The sequence below is a fragment of the Budorcas taxicolor genome, chromosome 7 (genome assembly GCF_023091745.1).
Source record: "Budorcas taxicolor isolate Tak-1 chromosome 7, Takin1.1, whole genome shotgun sequence".
Lineage (NCBI taxonomy): Eukaryota > Metazoa > Chordata > Mammalia > Artiodactyla > Bovidae > Budorcas > Budorcas taxicolor.
Window position 1 is genome coordinate 13,401,405 of NC_068916.1, and position 23,837 is coordinate 13,425,241.

At 42.3% G+C, this 23,837-nt stretch overlaps 2 protein-coding genes across 2 annotated transcripts; one reads left to right on the top strand and one right to left on the bottom strand.

The window, feature by feature from the left end:
* The first annotated feature begins 2,155 nt into the window (after window positions 1–2,155).
* On the top strand, window positions 2,156–2,872 carry LOC128051613 (DNA damage-regulated autophagy modulator protein 1-like). The gene has a single exon (XM_052644243.1). The coding sequence runs from the start codon at window positions 2,156–2,158 to the stop codon at window positions 2,870–2,872; it is 717 nt and encodes a 238-aa protein (XP_052500203.1).
* A 19-nt stretch (window positions 2,873–2,891) lies between these two features.
* On the bottom strand, window positions 2,892–14,870 carry LOC128050489 (zinc finger protein 791-like). The gene is made up of 5 exons (XM_052642746.1): window positions 14,830–14,870; window positions 13,298–13,386; window positions 13,035–13,095; window positions 12,549–12,661; window positions 2,892–2,914 (listed from the first exon to the last, which is right to left on the bottom strand). The coding sequence occupies exons 1-5, from the start codon at window positions 14,868–14,870 to the stop codon at window positions 2,892–2,894; spliced, it is 327 nt and encodes a 108-aa protein (XP_052498706.1).
* Between the last annotated feature and the right edge of the window lie 8,967 nt (window positions 14,871–23,837).

The window sequence follows — 23,837 nt, forward strand, 5'->3', positions numbered from 1 at the left end:
GTTATCTAATTTGTTGTGATACTGTTGTTCATTGAATTCCTTTATAATGTTTTTGTTTTTTTGGTCGGAATGCAAGGCATCTGAGATCCTTGTTCCCTGACCAGGGATCAAGCCCTTGACCCCTGCAGTGGAAGTACAGAATCCTAACCACTGGAATTCCCCTAAATTTCTTTATAATCCTTTTTATTGCTATAAAGTTGGTGCAATAGTCTCTGTGTCTGATTTTAGGAATTTGAGTCTTCTCACTGTCTATCAGTCTAGCTAAAGGTTTGTCAATTTTATTGATTTTATTTTCAAACAACCCACTTTTGATTTTATTGATTTTCTGTATGCTGTTTCTATTCTCTATTTTCTGCTCTATCTTTATTTCCTTCACCTCCTTGGGAGTGGTGGTGTTGGTTGCCCATCCTTTCAAGTGTGATAAGGTACCAGGTAGGATTATTGATTTGAGATCTTTTAGCACTTCTCTGTGGATTTCTTTGACACATGGGGCAGTGTTCTGTAGTCACCTGAGGTGTGTACTTACAGTGTTTCACACGTCTTTTATTTTCATGCCGATATTTTGCCTACTTGTGTATATAATATTGAAGTGAGATACTGGAGTCTCCAATTACTGTTTTTCCCTTCATTTCTCTTTTGCTTCATTTATTTTGGCGAAGTTTCAATAAGTTATGAGAGAACACAGACCTAGCAAGACAGAAAGCAAGACACTGTTCCAGTCAAGAGACCACACTCTTGAGGCTAATGTTTCAACATCCCTCGGCTTCCCTGGTGGCTCAGCTGGTAAAGAATCTGCCTGCAATGTGGGAGACCTGGGTTCGATCCCTGGGTTGGGAAGATTCCCTGGAGGAGGGCATGCGACACACTCCAGTATTCTTGCCTGGAGAACCCCCATGGACAGAGGAGCCTGGTGGGCTACAGTCCATGGGGTTGCAAACAGTTGGACACGACTGAGCGACTAAGCACACACACACATTGCTGGGCACTTTAGAGCCAAGGTACCCCATTAGCACAAATAATCAAGGCACTGTAGGACTTGGATACAGCAGCATGAGATAAACAAGTTCTTGCAGCCCTGATGATAATATTTTTGTGGGAAAAGACACATGGTTATGAAATGGTAAAGCTTTGGCTTATAGATGGAAATGAAGGCTTTGATGGAAATTAAAATAACAATTCCATGTTCAAGGTCAGGAGGGGCGGTGGTGAGGAGATACCCCTCGTCCAAGGTAAGCAGCAGCAGCTATGTTTTGTTGGAGCAGCCATGAAGAGATACCCCACATCCAAGGTAAGAGAAACCCAAGTAAGATGGTAGGTGTTGCAAGAGGGCATCAGAGGGCAGACACACTGAAACCATAATCACAGAAAACTAGTCAATCTAATCACACTAGGACCACAGCCTTGTCTAACTCAATGAAACTAAGCCATGCCCATGGGGCCACCCAAGACGGGCGGGTCATGGTGGAGAGGTCAGACAGAATGTGGTCCACTGGAGAAGGGAATGGAAAACCACTTCAGTATTCTTGCCTTGAGAACACCATGAATAGTATGAAAACACAAAATGATAGAATACTGAAAGAGGAACTCCCCAGGTCAGTAGGTGCCCAACATGCTACTGGAGATCAGTGGAGAAATAACTCCAGAAAGAATGAAGGGATGGAGCCAAAGCAAAAACAATACCCAGTTGTGGATGTGACTGGTGATAAAAGCAAGGTCCAATGCTGTAAAGAGCAATATTGCATAGGAACCTGGAATGTCAGGTCTATGAATCAAGGCAAATGGGAAGTGGTCAAACAGGAGATGGCAAGAGTGAACGTTGACATTCTAGGAATCAGCGAACTAGAATGGACTGGAATGGGTGAATTTAACTCAGATGACCATTATATCTACTACTGCGGGCAGGAATGCCTTAGAAGAAATGGAGTAGCCATCATGGTCAACAGAAAACTCTGAAATGCAGTACTTGGATGCAATCTCAAAAATGACAGAATGGGAGCCGGGCCTGCCCCGCCGTCGCGGAGCCTCGGGTCAGCCCGGCTGCCGGCGGCTGTTCACCGCACGTGCGCCGCCCCCGCCTCCCGGCTTGGAGCAGCCCAGCCACCAGCCCCGCGGCCGACTCCATAGAGCGCAGCGCCCTCCCGGCGGTGGCGGCGCGATGCTGTGCTTTCTCCGGGGAATGGCCTTCGTCCCCTTCCTGCTGGTGACCTGGTCGTCCGCTGCCTTCATCATCTCCTACGTGGTCGCCGTGCTTTCCGGGCACGTCAACCCCTTTCTCCTCTACATCAGTGACACAGGAACAACACCTCCAGAGAGTGGCATTTTTGGATTTATGATAAACTTCTCTGCATTTCTTGGGGCAGCCACAATGTACACAAGGTATAAAATAGTAGAGAAGCAAAATCAAACCAGCTATTTCAGCACTCCTGTTTTTAACTTGGTGTCCTTGGTTCTCGGATGGGTGGGATGCATCAGAATGGGTATTGTAGCCAGGTTCCAGGAGCTGGCCGTCCCCATGCTCCACGACGGCGGCGCCCTTCTGGCGTTTGTCTGCGGCGTCGTGTACACGCTCCTGCAATCCGTCATCTCTTACAAATCCTGTCCCCAGTGGAACAGCCTTTCCACGTGCCACGTGCGAATGGCCCTCTCTGCTGTGTCCTGCGCAGCTGTCATACCCATGAGTGCCCGTGCTTCACTAATTTCTATAACCAAGCTGGAGCGGAATCCAAAAGAAAAGGATTATGTGTATCACGTAGTGAGTGCGATCTGTGAATGGACAGTGGCCTTTGGTTTTATTGTCTACTTTTTAACATTCATCCATGATTTCCAGAGTGTCACCTTCAGAATATCCACAGAAATCAATGGTGATGTTTGAAGAAAGAACTCTAGCTCCCTCAGTGGAAGTGGCAGACAATTCCTGGAAGTGGTACAGAGGACAGACAGGGTTTTAACGCTACCCTGTATGGAATTCATTTGCAGCACATCCAGGACTTGAATTTCTTTAAGAATTCCCAATAGTTGTACTATTTCCAAAGGTATGTTTTCCTAGAGAATGTAGAGCATTTATGACATTGTAGCGATGTTTTTATAACTTTCCAAATAGACACTTTTTTTGTATTAACAAATTCCTGACAGACAAAATAAGGTATTCCAGCAAATGGAGACCTCTTATTTTTATACAAATTCTGCTTTTGTTAATTTCTGTCTGTGTGAGTGATTTGTGGAGATACACTAACTGAGGAATTCATTCGAAAGTAAAATCAGGGGATGTTCTTTTTAAGATTTTATTTTTAGAGAATGCACTGTATAATTTTATATCATAAGAGCATTTCTAAAATTCCGTTTAAAATGATCGTTAAGATTTAGTTAATAAACTAACACTAAGAGACTGATTTTTAGATGAACCAAGCAAAAAGCTTCTATCAAAAGGCCTTAAGACCACTATGCACATTAACTCAGTGGCTATGGAAGACCTCAGTCTTGAAATTCCATCCCCCGCCCCGTGGGCCTCCCTGCTCACAGAGACCCAGCTTTTACCCTTGCTGCTCACTGACAGCAGGCTGTAGTGATGGGTTCCAGGTGGGATGGTTTCAGCCAGGCAAGTTAGAAATCAAATCCTGCTAACAACAGGGTGAAATGGAGGTGAGCAACTAACAAGAAGAACTCACTGGATTCCAGAGTGATGAGGGGAGTGAGGGGAGTGTGTCTCAGGGAACATCTGAGGAATGCGGGATTATGGGAAGGAGATTTGCTCAATCCTAAACCTCTGCAGAAACCAACCTGTGAAAAGCATTACACATTCCACTTACAAAGCTGCCCTTTATTGTTCCCGGCATAACTCGACACACTATCTGACTCAGAAGCTGCACCACACATCTCGCATTCCTCTCACGCCAGTCCACGGGCGCTGACGGGAGTGCAGGTCTGAGAGGGGAGGGAGGGGAGCATGGTGCGAGATGGAGTTACTCTGCTCCTATTCTTCATCCCCACGGCTGGATGTTTGCACACTTCATGAGATGTGAAGCAGATCCTTTGCTCGGTAACAGCACATCATGAATGACGAGTGAAAAGCAAGTCATTCCAGAGGAAGAAGTGAGTCTTGAGATGCAAAGGTTTAAAAGTGGAAGAGAAGGAACTCACCTTCAGGGACCCTCCAGATCAGAAACCCATGTCTGGCCAAGAGGTTCCAGACCTTGAGGGCTCATGCCAAGGGTAGAGCAGCTCACTTGGCCAGCCATGGAAGAAGGAGGCTCAGTAGTGGTCAGTCCCCTCCGCAAGGACAGACCCTATCTCCCCTGAGGGTTCAGCGGTGACAGACTGAGACCCACCCCTGGGTTGGTGGTAACTTGGAACTGAAATGCTGGTTACATCTGTGTTCTGCAGAGGAGGAAAGCCTCTTACCTTTGCTGTGGAACCTGCAGTAGAAGGAATCCGGGGTCGGGTCTCCCTTGGAACAGACTGTTGTTATCAGCCCTTCTTGACACATTCATTGTCAGCCTTCATTTCTGTATCTCTCTGTGTGATTTAGATTGGGAGCTCCTTGAGGGCAGAAGTCTGTGCCTTAATCTTTGTTACTCCAGCATTTACCAGGCTGCCTCCTGGTACACAGTAGGTGCTTAATAAATAAAAACTCACTGAATGCATGAATGAGGGAGTGAGCAAGCGGAGACATGGCTGGGGGTTATCTGTAGTACTGCATAATGAGATTTAGTCTGGTTTACTAATGAGGTAATAAATAGTCTATGTCACCTTTTAAAAAACAACAACAACAACAACAACAACAACAAAAATGACAGAATGATCTCTGTTTGTTTCTAAGGCAAATCATTCAATATCACAGTAATCCAAGTCTATGCTCCAACCAGTAATGCTGAAGAAGCTGAAGTTGAACAGTTCTATGAAGACCTACAAGACCTTTTAGAACTAACACCCCAAAAAGATGTCCTTTTCATTATAGGGGACTGGAATGCAAAAGTAGGAAGTCAACACCTGGAGTAACAGGCAAATTTGGCCTTGGAATACGGAAGGAAGCAGGGCAAAGACTAATAGAGTTTTGCCAAGAAAATGCACTGGTTATAGCAAACACCCTCTTCAAACAACACAAGAGAAGACTCTACACATGGACATCACCAGATGGCCAACACCAAACTCAGATTGATTATATTCTTTCCAGCCAAAGATGGAGAAGCTCTACACAGTCAACAAAAACAAGACCAGGAGCTGACTGTGGCTCAGATCATGAACTCCTTATTGCCAAATTCAGACTTAAATTGAAGAAACTAGGGAAAACCGCTAGACCATTCAGATATGACCTAAATCAAATCCCTTATGATTATACAGTGGAAGTGAGAAATAGATTTAAGGGACTAGATCTGATAGAGTGCCTGATGAATTATGGATGGAGATTCATGACATTGTACAGGAGACAGGGATCAAGACCATCTCCATGGAAAAGAAATGCAAAAAAGCAAAATGGCTGTCTGGGGAGGCCTTACAAATAGCTGTGAAAAGAAGAGAGGTGAAAAACAAAGGAGAAAAGGAAAGATACAAGCATCTGAATGCAGAGTTCCAAAAAAATCAAGAAGAGATAAGAAAGCCTTCCTCAGAGATCAATGCAAAGAAATAGAGACAAACAACAGAATGGGAAAGACTAGAGATCTGTTCAAGAAAATTAGAGATACCAAGGGAACATTTCATGCAAAGATGGGCTCGATAAAGGACAGAAATGGTATGGACCTAACAGAAGCAGAAGATATTAAGAAGAGGTGGAAAGAATACACAGAACTGTACAAAAAAGATCTTCACAACCCGGATAATCATGATGGTATGATCACTCATCTAGAGCCAGACATCCTGGAATGTGAAGTCAAGTGGGCCTTAGAAAGCATCACTACGAACAAAGCTAGTGGAGGTGATGGAATTCCAGTGAAGCTATTTCAAATCCTGAAAGATGATGCTGTGAAAGTGCTGCACTCAATATGCCAGCAAATTTGGAAAACTCAGCAGTGGCCACAGGACTGGAAAAGGTCAGTTTTCATTCCAATCCCAAAGAAAGGCAATGCCAAAGAATGCTCAAATCACCGCACAATTGCCCTCATCTCACACGCTAGTAAAGTAATGCTTAAAATTCTCCAAGGCAGGCTTCAGCAATATGTGAACTGTGAACTTCTAGATGTTCAAGCTGGTTTTAGAAAAGGCAGAGGAACCAGAGATCAAACTGCCAACATTGGCTGGATCATGGAAAAAGCGAGTGTTCCAGAAAACATCTTTTTCTGCTTTATTGACTATGCCAAAGCCTTTGACTGTGTGGATCACAATAAACTGTGGAAAATTCTGAGAGAGATGGGAATACCAGACCACCTGACCTGCCTCTTGAGAAACCTGTATGCAGGTTAGGAAGCAACAGTTAGAACTGGACATGGAACAACAGACTGGTTCCAAATAGGAAAAGGAGTACGTCAAGGCTGTATATTGTGACCCTGCTTATTTAACTTATATGCAGAGTACATCATGAGAAACGCTGGGCTGGAAGAAGCACAAGCTGGAATTAAGATTGCTGGGAGAAATATCAATAACCTCAGATATGCAGATGACACCACCCTTATGGCAGAAAGTGAAGAGGAACTAAAGAGCCTCTTGATGAAAGTGAAAGAGGAGAGTGAAAAAGTTGGCTTAAAGCTCAACATTCAGAAAATGAAGATCATGGCATCTGGTCCCATCACTTCATGGCAAATAGATGGGGAAACAGTGTCAGACTTTATTTTTTTGGGCTCCAAAATCACTGCAGATGGTGACTGCAACCATGAAATTAAAAGACGCTTACTCCTTGGAAGAAAAGTTATGACCAACCTTGATAGCATGTTGAAAAGCAGAGACATTACTTTGCCAACAAACGTCCGTCTAGTCAAGGCTATGGTTTTTCCAGTGGTCATGTATGGATGTGAGAGTTGGACTGTGAAGAAAGCTGAGCGCCAAAGAATTGATACTTTTGAACTGTGGTGTTGGAGAAGACTCTTGAGAGTCCCTTGGACTGCAAGGAGATCCAACCAGTCCATTCTGAAGGAGATCATCCCTGGAATTTCTCTGGAAGGAATGATGATAAAGCTGAAACTCCAGTACTTTGGCCACCTGCTGCAAAGAGTTGACTCACTGGAAAAGACTCTGATGCTGGGAGGGATTGGGGGCAGGAGGAGAAGGGGACGACAGAGGATGAGATGGCTGGATGGCATCACTGACTCGATGGAGTGAGTCTGAGTGAACTCCGAGAGTTGGTGATGGACAGGGAGGCCTGGTGTGCTGCGATTCATGGGGTTGCTGAGTCGGACATGACTGAGCAACTGAACTGAACTGAAAATAATAATGTGAGATAATCGGGAAACTGGGGTGTATATATCTTTTCACTGAGGGTAGGTGCCTCAGTGAATGGTGATGTCATTATTGATCACTGAATTTCTGCGATGTAATACATCTTAATACTTTTTCAGGAACTCCTTGGCTGTGTAAGTAAATGTTTAGTCACCAAGTCGTGTCCAATTTTTGCAACCTCATGGACTGTAGGCCACCAGGCTCCTCTGTCCAAGGGATTTTTCAGGCAAGAATACTGGAGTGGATTGCATCTCCTTCCCCAGGGGAACTTCTTGACCCAGGGATCGAATCTGCATCTCCTAATTGGCAGGCAGATTCTTTACCACTGAGCCACCTGGGAGGCTGTGTCAGTAAATAGGTTGCATCATTATAGAACTTCTGCATTCTTGTAATTATCAGTAAAGATTCCCTGTAAAGAGAAAGATACAGACATGGTTCCTCTTCATTTTTGCAATTGTTAAACATTTTGTATATAGAATGTGTGCTCATGAGTTTGGACATTGTTGGACATTGGCTCTTGGAACTTCCTAGTGATTTGGGCCATGTTGTTTGTGGTGGTTTTATTTTTAACCACCTCATTTGAGGGGGTTTTAATTTACCTATAACTTTTCAAAATTGTTACACCATTTGGTGCTTTCATTTTGTGAATTAACACACCAATTAACAATGTTTACCTTATTAAAGCATGGAGTTCCTCTTTTTTAGGGAAATACATTCACCTGCACTGTTGAAACCCATCCTGAGTTTATTCTATGAGTAGAGTGATGACTACTGAAGTCTGTTGTGATTTCCCAGTGGAAACGTGAAAAAAAAAAAAAGTGGATGTTTAGAGGAGCCTGGTGGGCTGCCGTCTATGGGGTCACACAGAGTCGGACATGACTGAAGCGACTTAGCGGCAGCAGAGGCAGTCATGCAAGGAATAATTGAGGTGAGCTGTAGAGAGAGGGTATTACTTTGGGTAATATCCTAATTTAGTATAAAAGGAGAAATGAGAACTTTTGTGTCTTTTTATTGCAGAGTGGTTGGAAGTCTTGTGCCTCAGTGACTCATTGGCCTGTTTTACTATTCAAGGTTTCATTTCCATATGCTTAGACTTCCAGCATCTGTTGTGTAAGAGTAGGAGACAAAAGTAATAGCTGTGAGTTTTTATGAAGTTTTATAAATATATATAAAGCTTTTATACTTATTTATAGATAGGTAGATAAGAAAGAAAATAACACAATTTGTACGCTAGGAGAATATTAAACTCTCCTGAACTTCAAGTTTTCAACTTTTTCCCCCACCACTCTGAGATTCTTTCTGGGAAGAACTGAAGGACTGGGGAAGAAGGACATGGGCCACAACAGGCCTTTTTTACAACCCTGTCTGAACACCCACTAGGGCTGCACCTCTCCTCGTTTCATCACATAACTAGGAGTGAAGTGAGAGGGCTCCCAGGTTTGTCTGAGTTTAAGTCAGCTTCCTCAAACAGATCTTTGGACATACTGTGGTTCTGAAACCAAAAGGTGTATCTAAAGTGGAATTTGCTGGGGGCATCCTCATTCAAGTGCATCACCATCAGTTCCCTCCATGGCTATCCACAAACCATTTCCAAGTCATCGTTTCCCAAATCAGGCCTACTTAGGCCTGCTTACTTTGAAACATCTTTAGAAACCAATGCATATTCCACTCTGAAAAACTGACCTGAGGTAACACCAGGGGCAGAGAGTTGACAGGAACTTTCATCAGAACCCATGTCATGGGCATATCCCATTGACCACAGAGACCACAGGCACTGCATGTTTATCAGATCCACTTGCTTGCTTATTTATGCAATATTTTGAAAGGGGACACAAATAGCTCTTTTTCCTTTTTTAAAAGTTTTATTTAAATATTCATTTGGCTGCATCAGGTCTTATTTGCAGCATGTACATATCTCAGAAAATGGATGTCGAACAGTTAGCAGTGGTTTTGAGGATACTTGACTGGAAGGAAAAAAATGTACAAAATGGGCTGGAAGATAGTATACCTCAAGCTCCTATGATTTGGCTCTCTTTAAATATGATGACTGTGAAATCTGACTAATACCTTCCTTGTTTCTGCTTTCCAAATCTCTGGCAAATGACACTATTGGTGGACTCTAACAGGGAACCATAAAGAGGATGAGTTCTGGAAAATCTAATCCCTAACATTACCTACAGAGAGTCTAGCTTTAGATTTTGTTGCCCCACCATAAGCCTCTCTTCTTTTTTATTTATTTACTTGGCTGCATTAGGTCGTAGTTGGAGCATAGGGGATCTTCATTGCATTATGTGGGATCTTTCATTGAGGCACATAGGCTCAGTTGCTCCGTGGCATGTGGGTTCAGGGATCAAACCCAGGTCCCCTGCATTGCAAGGAAGATTCTTAACCACTGGACCACCAGGGAAGTTCCTAGGCCACTCTTCTTAATTCCAAGTCTATTCACCAAATTATAGTCAGAAGGAAAGAAACAAAGCAAGATATAAATGTGAAAATAATTATTCACATAGAAACTATATTCATTTATAAGTGAGGCATACACAAATATTTATGGAACAGTTTATTAGTATAGAAAATGTTAAAAGGCTCTTGTATTCTTCACTCCAACAAAAGAGCTTGGTAAGAAAGATAAATAGATATACTGGACTAGAGATATCCGAGAACTGCCACAAGGCTGTTGCTGCTGCTGCTGCTAAGTTGCTTCAGTCGTGTCCGACTCTGTGCGACCCCATAGACGGCAGCCCACCAGGCTTCCCCGTCCATGGGATTCTCCTGGCAAGAACACTGGAGTGGGTTGCCATTTCCTTCTCCAATGCAGGAAAGTGAAAAGTGAAAGTGAAGTCGCTCCGTCGTGTCCGACTCTTACTAACCCCATGGACTGCAACCCAGCAGGCTCCTCCGCCCATGAGATTTTCCAGGCAAGAGTACTGGAGTGGGGTGCCATTGCCACAAGGCTGTTAGGAAAATCCAAATACCAAACTGTCATTCCTCAATGGCCCCTTAACACAGAGCAAATCAAACATTATAAAACAATTTTCACCTAATTGCATTATTAGAAATTTACTTTGATTCACCTATGATCCAACTGGCTTCAAAAAGAAAAGATAAAATATAATTGATTTAAAGAAAAAGCTCTATTAATTTTATGTACCACTGTGGAAACATGACTTACAGAGTCATCTCCTCTCATATTCATTTCTGAGAGTAATTACTAGAAATTCACTGTCCAATAGTGCACTTTAAGAAAGAGGATTGATAAACACAATGTATTTCCAACTTTAATAACAACTTTTTCTTCTGAAGGATTACACATAGATTAATTTTCATCAAGCTTTCTCATATTACTTATATTTCTTTCCAATGTGAGTTTTTACATGTAAAGATGTGGGCTCATTGAAATCTTTCTGAAACTGTTTAACTCAGGAGTTTTTGTCCAGTGAGCCCTTTCATTCTTTTGGAATTGGAATGACTGAAAGTTTTCTGACTTTTTTTTACATTATAGAGTATCTTTCCAGTGTGCACTCTCTTCAAATGGTTTGTGACAAATGAAGGCTTTACCATACTCCCTCCACTCTGATCTTTTTCAAGTCATCAAAAATAAATAAAAACCTCTGGTAACATCTGAAGGCTTTTCCATATCCCTTACAGTCACAAGGTTTCTCTTCAGTATGAATTCTTTCATGCATTTCTAAGGAGATTTAATTTTTGTAGGACTTCCCACATTGTTTACAAGGTTTCTCTTCTATGGGAATCCTTTCATGTGTTTGCAAACTTTGAAAATATCTTAAGGTTTTCCTATCTTGTTTACACTGATAGGCTTTCTCTCCAGTGTGGCTTCTTTAACATTTTCAAAGTGAAGTTGGTTGACTAAAGGCTTCTCTGTATTCCTTATTCATAAAATTTCTTCTCAGTGTGAATTCGTTTGTGCTTTTGGAAGGAAGTGTAATATCTGAAAGCTCTACCACACTGTGAGCATTCGTAGGGTTTCTCTCCAGTGTGCAGCCTCATGTGTACTCTCAAGGTTTGGTGATGGGAGAGGGCTTTCCCACATTCCTTGCATTTGTAGGGTTTCTCTCCAGTGTGAGTTCTTCCATGTGATTGTAAGGAATTGTAATGACTGAAGGCTTTACCACATTGTTTGCATTCGAAGGGTTTCCCTCCAGTATGAATTCGTTTGTGTTTGTGAAAGGAAGGGTAATATCTGAAGGCTTTACCACATTGTTTACATTCATAGGGTTTCTCTCCAGTGTGTAGCCGCATGTGTATTTTTAAGGTTTGCTGATGGGAGAGGGTTTTCCCACATTCCTTGCATTCATAGGGCTTCTCTCCAGTATGAGTTCTCCTGTGTGACTGTAAGGAATTGTAGTAATTGAAAGCTTTACCACATTGTTCACATTCATAGGGTTTCTCTCCAGTGTGAATCCTTTGATGTATTCGAAAGGAACTAGGAGAAATGAAGGCTCTCTCACATTCCTGACATTTATAAGGGCCATCGCCAGTGTGAGTGATCATGTGTGCTCGGAGGCTTGAGAGACCTCTGAAGGTTCTCGCACATGCCTTACATTCATAAGGCTTTTCCCCAGTATGAATTCTTTCATGTTTCCGAAAAGAACTAGGACAACTGAAGGCTTTACCACACTGCTTACATTCATAGGGTTTCTCACCAGTGTGAGTCCTTTGATGTGTTCTAAAAGTATGATAATATCTAAGGAATTTTCCACATTGCTTACACTGATAGGGTTTCTTTTCACTGTGGGTTGTTTCATGTGTTCGCAATGAAGAGGAACAATTAAAAGCTTTCCCACATTTCTTACATGTATATGAAGCATTTCCAGTGTGTGTTACCATGTGTCTTCGAAACCCTGTGCTCCACATGAAGGCCTCCCCACATTCCTTACATTCATAGGGTTTTTCTCCTGTGTGGATTCTTTCATGTGCTTGAAAGGATGCACGGGAATGGAATGCTTTCCCACATTCCTCACATTTATATTTTTTCTCTCGATTGTGATTTTTCTCATGGGTCTCTAAAAATTGGAGATACCCAAAGGCTTTACCACATTCTTTACATCTATATAGCTTCTCTCCATATTTCTGATACTCAGGTGGTTTACGTTCAGTGTGATAACTCATATGTCTCTTAAGGGATGAATGACGTGTAAACACTTTTCCACATACACTGCATTCACGTGGTTTCATTCTATTAGTTTTCTTGTTCAGACTGAGGTTTGGAATAATGCTGAAGTTTTCTCCACACTGACTACCCTCTTTACTTTCACAGAGTCTTTCTACTACATGACTTCTGTGGAAAAAAAACAAACAAGGAGTACATTATTAATGAGCTCTTTATTAACAATTTTATATTTAGTAGGACATTTGAAGTACATTTTTATCACTTATAGCAATAGTGTAGGTTTTATGCCTTGTCTGAATGGTTTCAAGTTTAATATAAGAAATGCTCTTGCAATCATCAAAACAGTGGCAATTCACACAGAGAATTTATTTAAAGTGTTGAACTGTTTTGTAAACACTGAACATCTATGTCACATAAGTAATTTTGGTGAAAATTTTCCAATAACTAAATTTGGAGCACTAGTTATTTCCTCCTTTTAAAATTGTATAACATAACGGAATACTCACATGAGGTACTATATTATATTGTGGGTATGACTTACCTTAATTTTCTCCCCTGACTTTTGTGCTGATCTTCAATGTCATGATCTTCCCATTTTTCTCCTAAATTACAGATCAAGGAAAATGATTCCAAAATATTATTAGTTATAGAAAAATGACTAGATTCTATATCCATTGTTGGCTGTGTCCTTGCCTAGTTTTATTTAGCAACATCCTGCATTTCCACATTTAATATCTTGGAACAATAAGCAAGAAACACTTGTTGTTACTAATTAACAAAATAAAGGCAAGTTGTCATCCTCACCTATTGAGACCAGGTTCCTCAAGGTTTCCCGCATCACATCTCTATAGAGCTTCTTTTGTGAAGGATCCAGGAAAGCCCATTCTTCCAGGGTGAAGTTCACAGCCACATCCTCAAAGGTCACTGAGTCCTAAAGCATCCCAAATGTGTGTATAGGAGGATGTGTGAGACTAACAGCCCTGGACATCTATACACCATTTATATGAAGACTCATTTTACATATGAGTCTGTCACCTCTCTGACTTGATTATGAGAAACTTACTCTCTGTCCACACTTACTTCCTTATAAATTTAACAGCATCATGAAAACATGCAAATTATTTATACAGTTTGTCATGATCGTATCAGATATTATTTCTGTCTCATCGCAGGGTCCACACATGTTGGGAAATGACAGAAATGCTACACACATGAAACAAATATTATCATTTTAAGATCATGGATTCCTTGTGAGGAAAACTCTTCCCTCTCCCTTACTACCCACTATTTACAGCACTCCAAGAGGCAGAGGGTGAAATTTACATAAGATTTTACTAAGTAAAAACATGGTGAAGAACTAGAAACTTTTACTTCTATGCCTATCACCAAACATGAGTGTCCAGGACAAGTAGAAATCCAGCTTTTAATAAGATCCAACTAGCTGTTTAGTTCTTAAGTTCCAGGTTTTTAGAAATAGTACAGTGATGTAGCTGGTGGAATGAAAATATCCCGACTACCAGGATGTATTGCTTTTAACTTGTGTAATATTTACCACAGGCTCAGCTCTCCCTTTCTCTCTCTGATTTTATGGACTTGAAAGTTACTTGGTATTTAGAGCTCAGACACCAGGAAGAAGATGTCACAACTTAGACCACAAATTCCCTATACTCATGCACCTTGGGGCTGCTCAGAGGCACACAAAGTCACACAAAGTGGGATAATATGCCAGAAGCACTCTTTATGGCAGAACCAGAACACTGTGCCCTGTGCTTTGCTGACCTTGAGTAACAGGTAAAGAGCTGCAGACTGTAAGAGTATTCATTGAAAATCACAATGGATTCATGGTAATTTGACCTTAAAATATAATGAAGGATTCAGCAGTGCTTTCCTCCAAACAACCATAAAATCTGTTTTCAAACTGCAGGAAGAAGTGGTTTCAAAACCAGCCATTCTAGAGGCTGTTCTCCCAAGTTCTCTAATTCCCAAACACTCCTATCTGGTCTACAGAAGTATGATGGCTTAACCACTGAACATATGAATCCCTTCGCTGATGACAGCACACAGTGCCAATAGCGTATAAAAGGGTTTACTTCCCATAATTGAGGTCTCCGGGGAAAGTAAGGCCTGCTTCTCCAGCAGTCAGGAAATGCCTTAAGGGAGAAAGGAGCTTGGGTTTTTTTAAAAATTTGGGGGTGGATTTGGGTTCACACACAAGAACAGGATCTTATGAGGGCTTGACGTCTTGTTACTGCCAATAGAAAGGAGCACCACGGCACTCTTACAACTATGTAGAGGTGTGGGTCAAAGAGAAATGAGAGGAAGGGCCCTGCATACATTCCCTTCTCTCTGAGGAATCTGGATTTTTTCTCTGGTGCATGTAAGGCAGACTCTTCCTGACACCAGTATGGATTTTAAACACTGGTGAGTCTGAAAGGACCACAGGTTTTTCTGCAGCCTTTTTTCTAGCATTTGCCAGCCCCGCGCCTGGACTGACCTGAATACTCTTTCTCCCTGTGCCATCTCCCCTCCCACTTCCACTGCCCACCTTCCACTGCCCTTGTATGAACAGAGTTTTGTAATTCTAGCTGTTGTATTTTGTGGACCTGTTATTTTTGTTTTTCTGTGAAGCACAAATATTAGATGTGGGAGGTATAGGAGACTCCACTGCTCCTGGTCACTCCCTTCATAGCCAGCCATCACTGTCTTGTTTCTTGTAACTCAAGTTAGATTTTGGTCTCTTGCTCCACTGCAAAAAACAAAAACAAACGCGCGCACACACACACACACACAAGAGATGGGACAGGAGGAAAGACCTCACAGCTAGATCTGCTGGGTTTGAGGAATGATTTTCTTTCTTCCCCATGAAGACAAAAAAGCTTTTTCCACTGGTACATTTAAAGCTCCCCCAACAATAGGGAGGTACAAATTTTGGACAAGTGCCACTGCAACACGGAATGCTCAGAGAACCTGAACTTTTAAACTCTAGAGGGCTACACGTGACTGTTGGCCACTGCTGGGTCTGTCTGGTATTTCAAAGGAATACTGGGTGCTGAAAATAGGAACTGCAGGGGTAAACTTATTAAACCCATTAAACCTATTGGGGAAAAAAAAAGAAATGGGTAGGGGGAATGAGGCTTTAAAGTTAATAGCAGTCCACCATAAAAAATGGGAGTTAGAGAACTCTGGTTTTGGGTCTGGTATTTAAGGAACTTGGGGGACTTCCCTGGTGGTCCAGTGGTTAAGAATTCACTTTGCAGTGCAGGGGATGCAGATTGGATCACTGGCCAGTGTCTAAGATTCCACATGTCTTGGAGCAACTAAGCCTGTGTGCCACAACTGAGCCCAGGCGCCATAACCAGGCGTCCGTCCAAGCACTGCAACAAAAGATCCTGCATGACACAACAAAGATTCTGTACGCCATGACTGAGATCTGAGGTTACCTAAATAAATAAATAAACATTTTAGAGCACATGGATGCCATTCCCAACTTCATAGGAAAAACTTGCAAACATTTGAAATCAATAACTCTTCTTAGATCCATCAGAGCATTGACGTCACAGGAAAACCACTGTTTCCAAAATTGAGAAAGAGAAAATAAAGATACAAGGCCTGGGGACTTCCTTGGTGGTCCACTGGTTGGGAATCCACTTTGCAATGCAGGGGTTCAAGAGCTGGATCCTTGGTCGGGAACCAGGATCCTACATGCTTCAGGGCAGCTAAGCCATGCACAGCAGCTGGAGGGCCTACTTGCCACAACTATTGAAGTCCGCCCACTATGTAGCCTGAGGGCCACAATTAGCCTGTGTGCCACACCTGGAGAATTTGTGTGCTGAAGCAATGGATCCCAACTAAGACCCAATGGGGCCAAAACCAAACAAATATTTTTAAAAAGTCATTGATGGCAAACCACAAATGCAGAAGTTCAGAAGACACTCTGTAAAGAGTCTGGCTGCCAGTAGAGGAGACTCCAGTTCGATCCCTGATCTGGGAAGATCCCACATGCCTTGTAGCAACTAAGCCCATGCACCACAACTATTAAACCTGTGTACCAGAGCCCAGGAACTGCAACTACTGAGCCTACAAGCCACAAGCACTAAAGTCTGGGCACTCCGGAGTCTGTGCTCTGTGACAAGAGAAACCCCTGCTTGCCACAACTAGAGAAAGCCTGCACAGCAACAAAGACCCAGCACAGCCAAAAATAAATAAATAAAAATAAAATTATAAAAAAAGAAAATGCACACCCAAGTATTTCATATTGAAACTGAAGAAAGAGTATATTGAAAAAGAAACACCTTAGTTTACACAGATTTTTAAAAATTTACTTTAAGTATAGTTGATTTACAATATTGTGTTAATTTCTGCTGTATAGCAAAGTGAATCAGTTATACAGATACATTCCTTTCCATATTCCTTTCCATTCTGGTTGATTGGAAAGTGAAAGTTGCTCAATCATGTCCGACTCTTTGCAATCGCATGGACTATAGACTCCATGGAATTCTCTAGGCCAGAATACTGGAGTGGGTAGCCTTTCCCTTCTCCAGGGGATTTTCCCAACCCAGGGACCAAACCCAGGTCTCCCACATTGCAGGCGGATTCTTTACCAGCTGAGCCACAATGGTTGATTACAGGATACTGAATACAGTTCGTTGTGCTATAGAGTAGGATCTTGCTGTTTGCCCATTCGATATATAATAGCTTGCATCTGCTAATCCCTAACTCCCAATTCATCTGTCTCCACTTTCTCTCCCCCTTAGCCATCACAAGTCTGTTCTCTGTATCCATGAGCCTGTTTCTGTTTCATAGATAAGTTCATTTGTGTCATATTTTAGATTCCACATATAAGTGATATCATATGATATTTGTCTTTTTTCTTTCTGACTTACTTTCAGTTCAGTTCAGTTCAGTCACTCAGTCGTGTCCGACTCTTTGCGACCCCATGAACCACAGCACGCCAGGCCTCCCTGTCCATCACCAACTCCCGGAGTCCACCCACACCCATGTCTATCGAGTCAATGATGCCAACCAACCATCTCATCTTCTGTTGTCCCCTTCTCCTGCCTTCAATCTTTCCCAGCATCAGGGTCTTTTCCAATGAGTTAGCTCTTGGCATCAGGTGGCCAAAGTACTGGAGTTTCAGCTTCAACATCAGTCCTTCCAATGAACATCCAGGACTGATCTCCTTTAGGATGCACTGGCTGGATTTCCTTGCAGTCCAAGGGATGCTCAAGTCTTCTCCAACACCACAGTTCAAAAGCACCAATTCTTTGGTGCTCAGCTTTCTTTATAGTCCAACTCTCACATCCATACATGACCACTGGAAAAACCATAGCCTTGACTAGACGGACCTTTGTTGGCAAAAAATGTCTGTTTTTTAATATGCTGTCTAGGTTGGTCATAACTTTCCTTCCCAGGAGTAAGCGTCTTTTAATTTCATTGCTGCAATCACCATCTGCAGTGATTTTGGAGCCCAGAAAAACAAAGTCAGCCACTGTTTCCCCATTTATCTGCCATGAAATGATGGGACCGGATGCCATGATCTTCGTTTTCTGAATGTTGAACTTTAAGCCAACTTTTTCACTCTCCTCTTTCACTTTCATCAAGAGGCTCTTTAGTTCTTCTTCACTTTCTGCCATAAGGGTGGTGTCATCTGCATATCTGAGGTTATTATTGATATTTCTCCCGGCAATCTTGATTCCAGCTTGTGCTTCCTCCAGCCCAGCGTTTCTCATGATGTACACTGCATATAAGTTAAATAAGCAGGGTCACAATATACAGCCTTGACGTACTCCTTTTCCTGTTTGGAACCAGTGTGCTGTTCCATGTCCAGTTCTAACTGTTGCTTCCTAACCTGCATACAGGTTTCTCAAGAGGCAGGTCAGGTGGTCTGGTATTCCCATCTCTCTCAGAATTTTCCACAGTTTATTGTGATCCACACAGTCAAAGGCTTTGGCATAGCCAATAAGGCAGAAAGAGATGTTTTTCTGGAACTCTCTTGCTTTTTTGATGATCCATCAAAACTTACATAGATGACTTCCTTTACTCAGTATGATAACCTCTAGGTCCATCCATGTTGCTGCAAATGGCATTATTTATTCTTTCTTTATGACTGAATAATATTGCATTGTGTGTATATATACACAATGTCCATTCATTTGTATATGGACATTTGTTTTCATGTCTTGGCTATTGTGAATAGTATTGCTATGAACATAGGGGTGCATGCATCTTTTCTATTTATAGTTTTGTTTGGTTATACGCTCAGGATTTGGATTGGTTGCTCATATAACAACACTATTGCTAGTGTTTTTGAGGAACCTCCATACTGTTTTCCATAGAGGCTGCACCAATTTACATTCCTAGCAACATTGGAGGAGGGTTCCCAGTTCTCCACATCCTGTCTAGCACTTTTTATTTGTAGTCTCTTTAACGATGGTCATTCTGACTGGTATGAGGTGGTACCTAATTGTAGTTTTGATTTGCACAGAGAAAAAAAGATTTGAATTAAATCAGACATGTTTTCAGAAACCATGCAAGGAAGAAGAGAGTGGATTGAAATTCTATACAGGCATACTTCATTTTATTGTGTTTCACTGTAGTTTGTGGAAACCCTACATTGCCAGATGATGGTTAACATTTTTTAGTAATCAAGTTTTTAAACTGAGCTATACAAATTGCTTTTTAGATATAATGCTGCTGCTGCTGCTAAGTCACTTCAGTCGTGTCCGACTTTGTGCGGCCCCATAGAATGCAGCCCAACAGGCTCCCCCGTCCCTGGGATTCTCCAGGCAAGAACACTGGAGTGGGTTGCCATTTCCTTCTCCAATGCAGGAAAGTGAAAAGTGAAAGTGAAGTCGCTCAGTCATGTCCGACCCTTAGCGACCCCATGGACTTCAGCCTACCAGGCTCCTCCATCCATGGGATTTTCCAGGCAAGAGTACTGGAGTGGGGTGCCATTGCCTTCTCCGATATAATGCTACTGCATACTTAATAAGCTATGATATAGTAGAAACATAACTTTTATATGCACTGGGAAACCAAATAATAAGTGTGACTTACTTTATTGCAGTGGTCCTGAACAGAACCCTCAATTTGAAGTCTCCTTGTATTTCAAGTTTTGAAAGGAAAAAACACTCTTCTAGTTTTCAAACCCCAAAGGTAATCCTTTGAAAATATTAATTTAATAAAATGATAAACAGCCAGTCAAGACAATGAAGAAAGAAAACAGAAATTACTAACATCAGAAATAAAAGGAGAAATAAGCATGAAAAAGGATTTGACACCAACATCCATTTATGATAACAAACAATGCTATTTGCTGAGCAAGTTTAACAAATGTACCACAGTCAAATAAGAAATAAAAAACAATATAGTGCAAACTGTGGATGCAGAGGGGTTATGTATACTTTCTGATATATTTCTCTATGCTTCCTAATCAATTTTCCTATACACTAAAACTGAAGTGTACTAGAAAAAAAAAATTAAAGATGAAGACAAACTCATTATCCCTGATGAGTGACCGATGACTGAAACAGGAAACCTTTCATCCAACTCATTTGCATTTATTCAATAAGGCGGCATGGTGTTCCATGAGCTTAAGACCAGTAAGAGAGGTGAAACTTCCACTGAATGCCCTGTTGGACAGAACTGCACGGCATATTCTGAGAAGCGCCATGGTTACTATCAACATCTCTAGAACTCTAATGTGGATGAGAAGTGTCCTGGCAAGACCGTGAATAGTGGACCTGGTACATGTACCGGAGAAGGCGATGCCACCCCACTCCAGTACTCTTGCCTGGAAAATCCCATGGATGGAGGAGCCTGGTGGGCTGCAGTCCACGGGGTCGCTAAGAGTCGGACACGACTGAGCAACTTCACTTTCACTTTTCACTTTCATGCACTGGAGAAGGAAATGGCAACCCACTCCAGTGTTCTTGCCTGGAGAATCCCAGGGACGGGGGAGCCTGGTGGGCTGCCGTCTATGGGGTCGCACAGAGTCGGACACGACTGAAGTGACTTAGCAGCAGCAGCAGCAGCAGCAGCAGTACATGTACAGAAGAGTGTTACCTTGTGACTTCCCTGGTGGTCCAGTGGTTAAGCAAAGCATCTGCCGAGCAATGTGTGGGACATGAGTTCAATTCCTGGTCATGGAACTAAGATTCCACACACCTACTGAGCCCACACATTGCAAAGAAAGATCCTACCTGATGCAATGAAGATACCATGTGCTGCAACTAAGACCTGATATAGCCCAAAACAAATATATATATATATATATTTAAAAAGTATTACCTTGATTTGTATTTTGGGTTATCTATTGAGTTCAGAGGTTCTTAAAGTTCTTTTACTACAAAGGGGGCAACTCTTAGACAACTGTCCAAGAATCTGTGAATACAAGTATATAAGGCCAGTTTTGGGCCAGTATCAAGATAAGCGCCTGATGTTTGGGTAGCTGTGTGACCCTGGGGTTTGGATTTTTAATCAGGGATATCACAAATAAGGGATGAAAAGCAGCAATTGTCTTCTGAACTTGTCCTGCAGGAATGTATATTGTCTTCCTTACAGTCATGCATACATCCCAAAACTGTGCCTTCAATTAACCCCAGGTAAGACTCCATCTGGGAGAATGGGGACCTTTCCCAACACTGCAGCAACTTTTAAGGGAATGAGCAGACGAGGCCTCCTTCTGCAGGAGACTCAGGCGAGGACAGATGTGACACCATCATGTCACATGGAGGTGTTGGTAAGCATGCTGACCCGATGGGGTGCTGTTTCCAAGGTCACAGGCATAATGAGCAGCTCAGCAGAGGATCACATGCTCAGTGCTTGCTGCTGCTGCTGCTAAGTCGCTTCAGTCGTGTCCAATTCTGTGCGACCCCATAGATGGTAGCCCACCAGGCTCCTCTGTCCCTGGGATTCTCCAGGCAAGAACACTGGAGTGGGTTGCCATTTCCTTCTCCAATGCATGAAAGTGAAAAGTGAAAGTGAAGTCGCTCAGCCATGTCCGACTCTTAGTGATCCCATGGACTGCAGCCTACCAGGCTTCTCTGTCCATGGGATTCTCCAGGCAAGAGTACTGGAGTGGGGTGCCATTTCCTCCTCCTGCTCAGTGCTTATGTTCTCGAAAAATGCAAGTCTGAGTGCCTGATGCATAGTGAGGCCAAACAATACTAAAACACTGGAGTTTGGAACAGAGAAAAGTTTATTACAGAGCTATGCAAAGAGATGGGTGACTCAAGATTCCAAACTTACTAAAAGCTTTCAGCAAAGCCCTTTTATAAGAAAGGTGAGGGAGAGGCCTGATTAGTTGTTGCAAACTTCTTGGTGTCAGATCCTTTGTTCCTGAAGTTAGGTCACGATCAGGCAACAATCTTCTTGTTAAATCTCTACCAAATGAATGTTATTCTTTCTTCTGACAAGAAAGAGCAAGGTCCCAAGGCAAAGCTTTCACCCTCTGGGGTCCTGGTCCTGGCTAAGAGGAGGTAGGTCTCAGTTGGCAGCTTTGGGCCAGGTTCCCAGACTGCCCGGATGTCATCACTGAGGGAGCCAGGCACAGAACCCAGTGGCCCTCAGGCTGCCCAAAGAAGGGGGAGACAAGGTCCCACAGACTGTGACCCAGGCAGACTGCCACTGCTACTATTAGGTCACAGAGGCTAGGAGGCGGGAGAGGTTCACTGCTGCCTCAAGGCCTGGGCTAAGACTAGCTTTAGTGAGTGGCTTTAGTGAGGGCTCTGGAGCCCCACCAGATAGATTCATGGGACTAGGTCTGACAGACAGAGTGCCTGAAGAACTACAGATGGAGGTTCATAACACTGAACAAGAGGTGGTGATCAAAACCATTGCCAAAAAAAGAAATGCAAGAAGGCAAAATGGTTGTTGGAGAAGGCCTTACAAATATCTGAGAAAAAGAGAGAAGCAAAAGGCAAAGGAGAAAAAGAAAGATATATATATCCATCTGAATGTAGATTTCCAAAGGATAGCAAAGAGAGAGAAGAAAGCCTTCCTAAGTGAACAATGCAAAGAAACAGAGGAAAAAAATAATGGAAAAGACTGGAGATCTCTTCAAGAAAATAGAGAACAAGGGAACATTTCATGCAAAGATGGGTACAATAAAGGACAGAAACAGTATGGACCTAACAGAAGCAGAAGATATTAGGAAGAGGTGGCAAGAATACACAGAACTATACAAAAAAGAACTTAATGACTTTGATAACCATGATGGCATGATCACTCACCTAGAGCCAGACATCCTGGAGTGTGAAGCCAAGTGAACTTTAGGAAGCATCACTATGAACAAAGCTAGTGGAATTGATGGAATTCCAGGTGAGCTATTTAAAACCCTAAAATGTGATGCTGTGAAAGCGTGGCACTCAATATGCCAGCAAATTTGGCGAACTCAGCAGTGGCCACAGGACTGGAAAAGGTCAGTTTTCATTCTAACCCCAAAGAAGGGCAATGCCAAAGAATGTTCAAACTACTGCACAACTGTACTCATTTCACATGCTAGCAAAATAATGCTCAAAATTCTCCTAGTTAGGCTTTAACAGTATGTGAAGCAAGAACTTTCAGATGTTCAAGCTGGATTTAGAAAAGGCAGAGGAACCAGCAATCAAATTGCCAACATCTGTTGTATTATAGAAAAAGAATTCCAGAAAAACATCTGGTTCATTGACTATGCTAAAGCCTTAGTCTGTGTGGATCACAACAATCTGTGGAAAATTCTTAAGGAGATGGGAATACCAGACCATGTTACCTGCCTCCTGAGAAACCTGTATGTAGGTCAAGAAGCAACAGTTAGAACCAGACATGGAAAAATGGACTGGTTCAAAACTGGGAAAGGAATATGTCAAGGCTGTATATTGTCACCCTGCTTATTTAACTTACATGCAGAGTACACCATGCCAGGGGAGATGAAGCACAAGCTGGAATCAAGATTGCCGGGAGAAATATCAATAACTTCAGATATGCAGATGACACCAACTTTATGGTAGGAAGCGAAGAGGAACTAAAGAGGCTCTTGATGAAGGTGAAAGAGAAGAGTGAAAAAGCTGGCTTAAAATTCAACATTCAAAAAACTATGATCATGGAATCCAGTCCCATTACTTCATGGCAAAAAATGGGTAAACAATCAAAACAGTGACAGACTTTATTTTTTTTGGCTCCAAAATCAATGCAGATGGTGACTTCAGCCATGAAATTAAAAGACTCTTGCTCCTTGGAAAAAGAACTACGACAAATCTAGACAGTGTATTAAAAAGCAGAGACATTACTTTGACAACAAAGGTCCGTCTAGTCAAAGCTATGGTTTTTCCAGTGGTCATGTATGGAGGTGAGAGTTGGACCACAA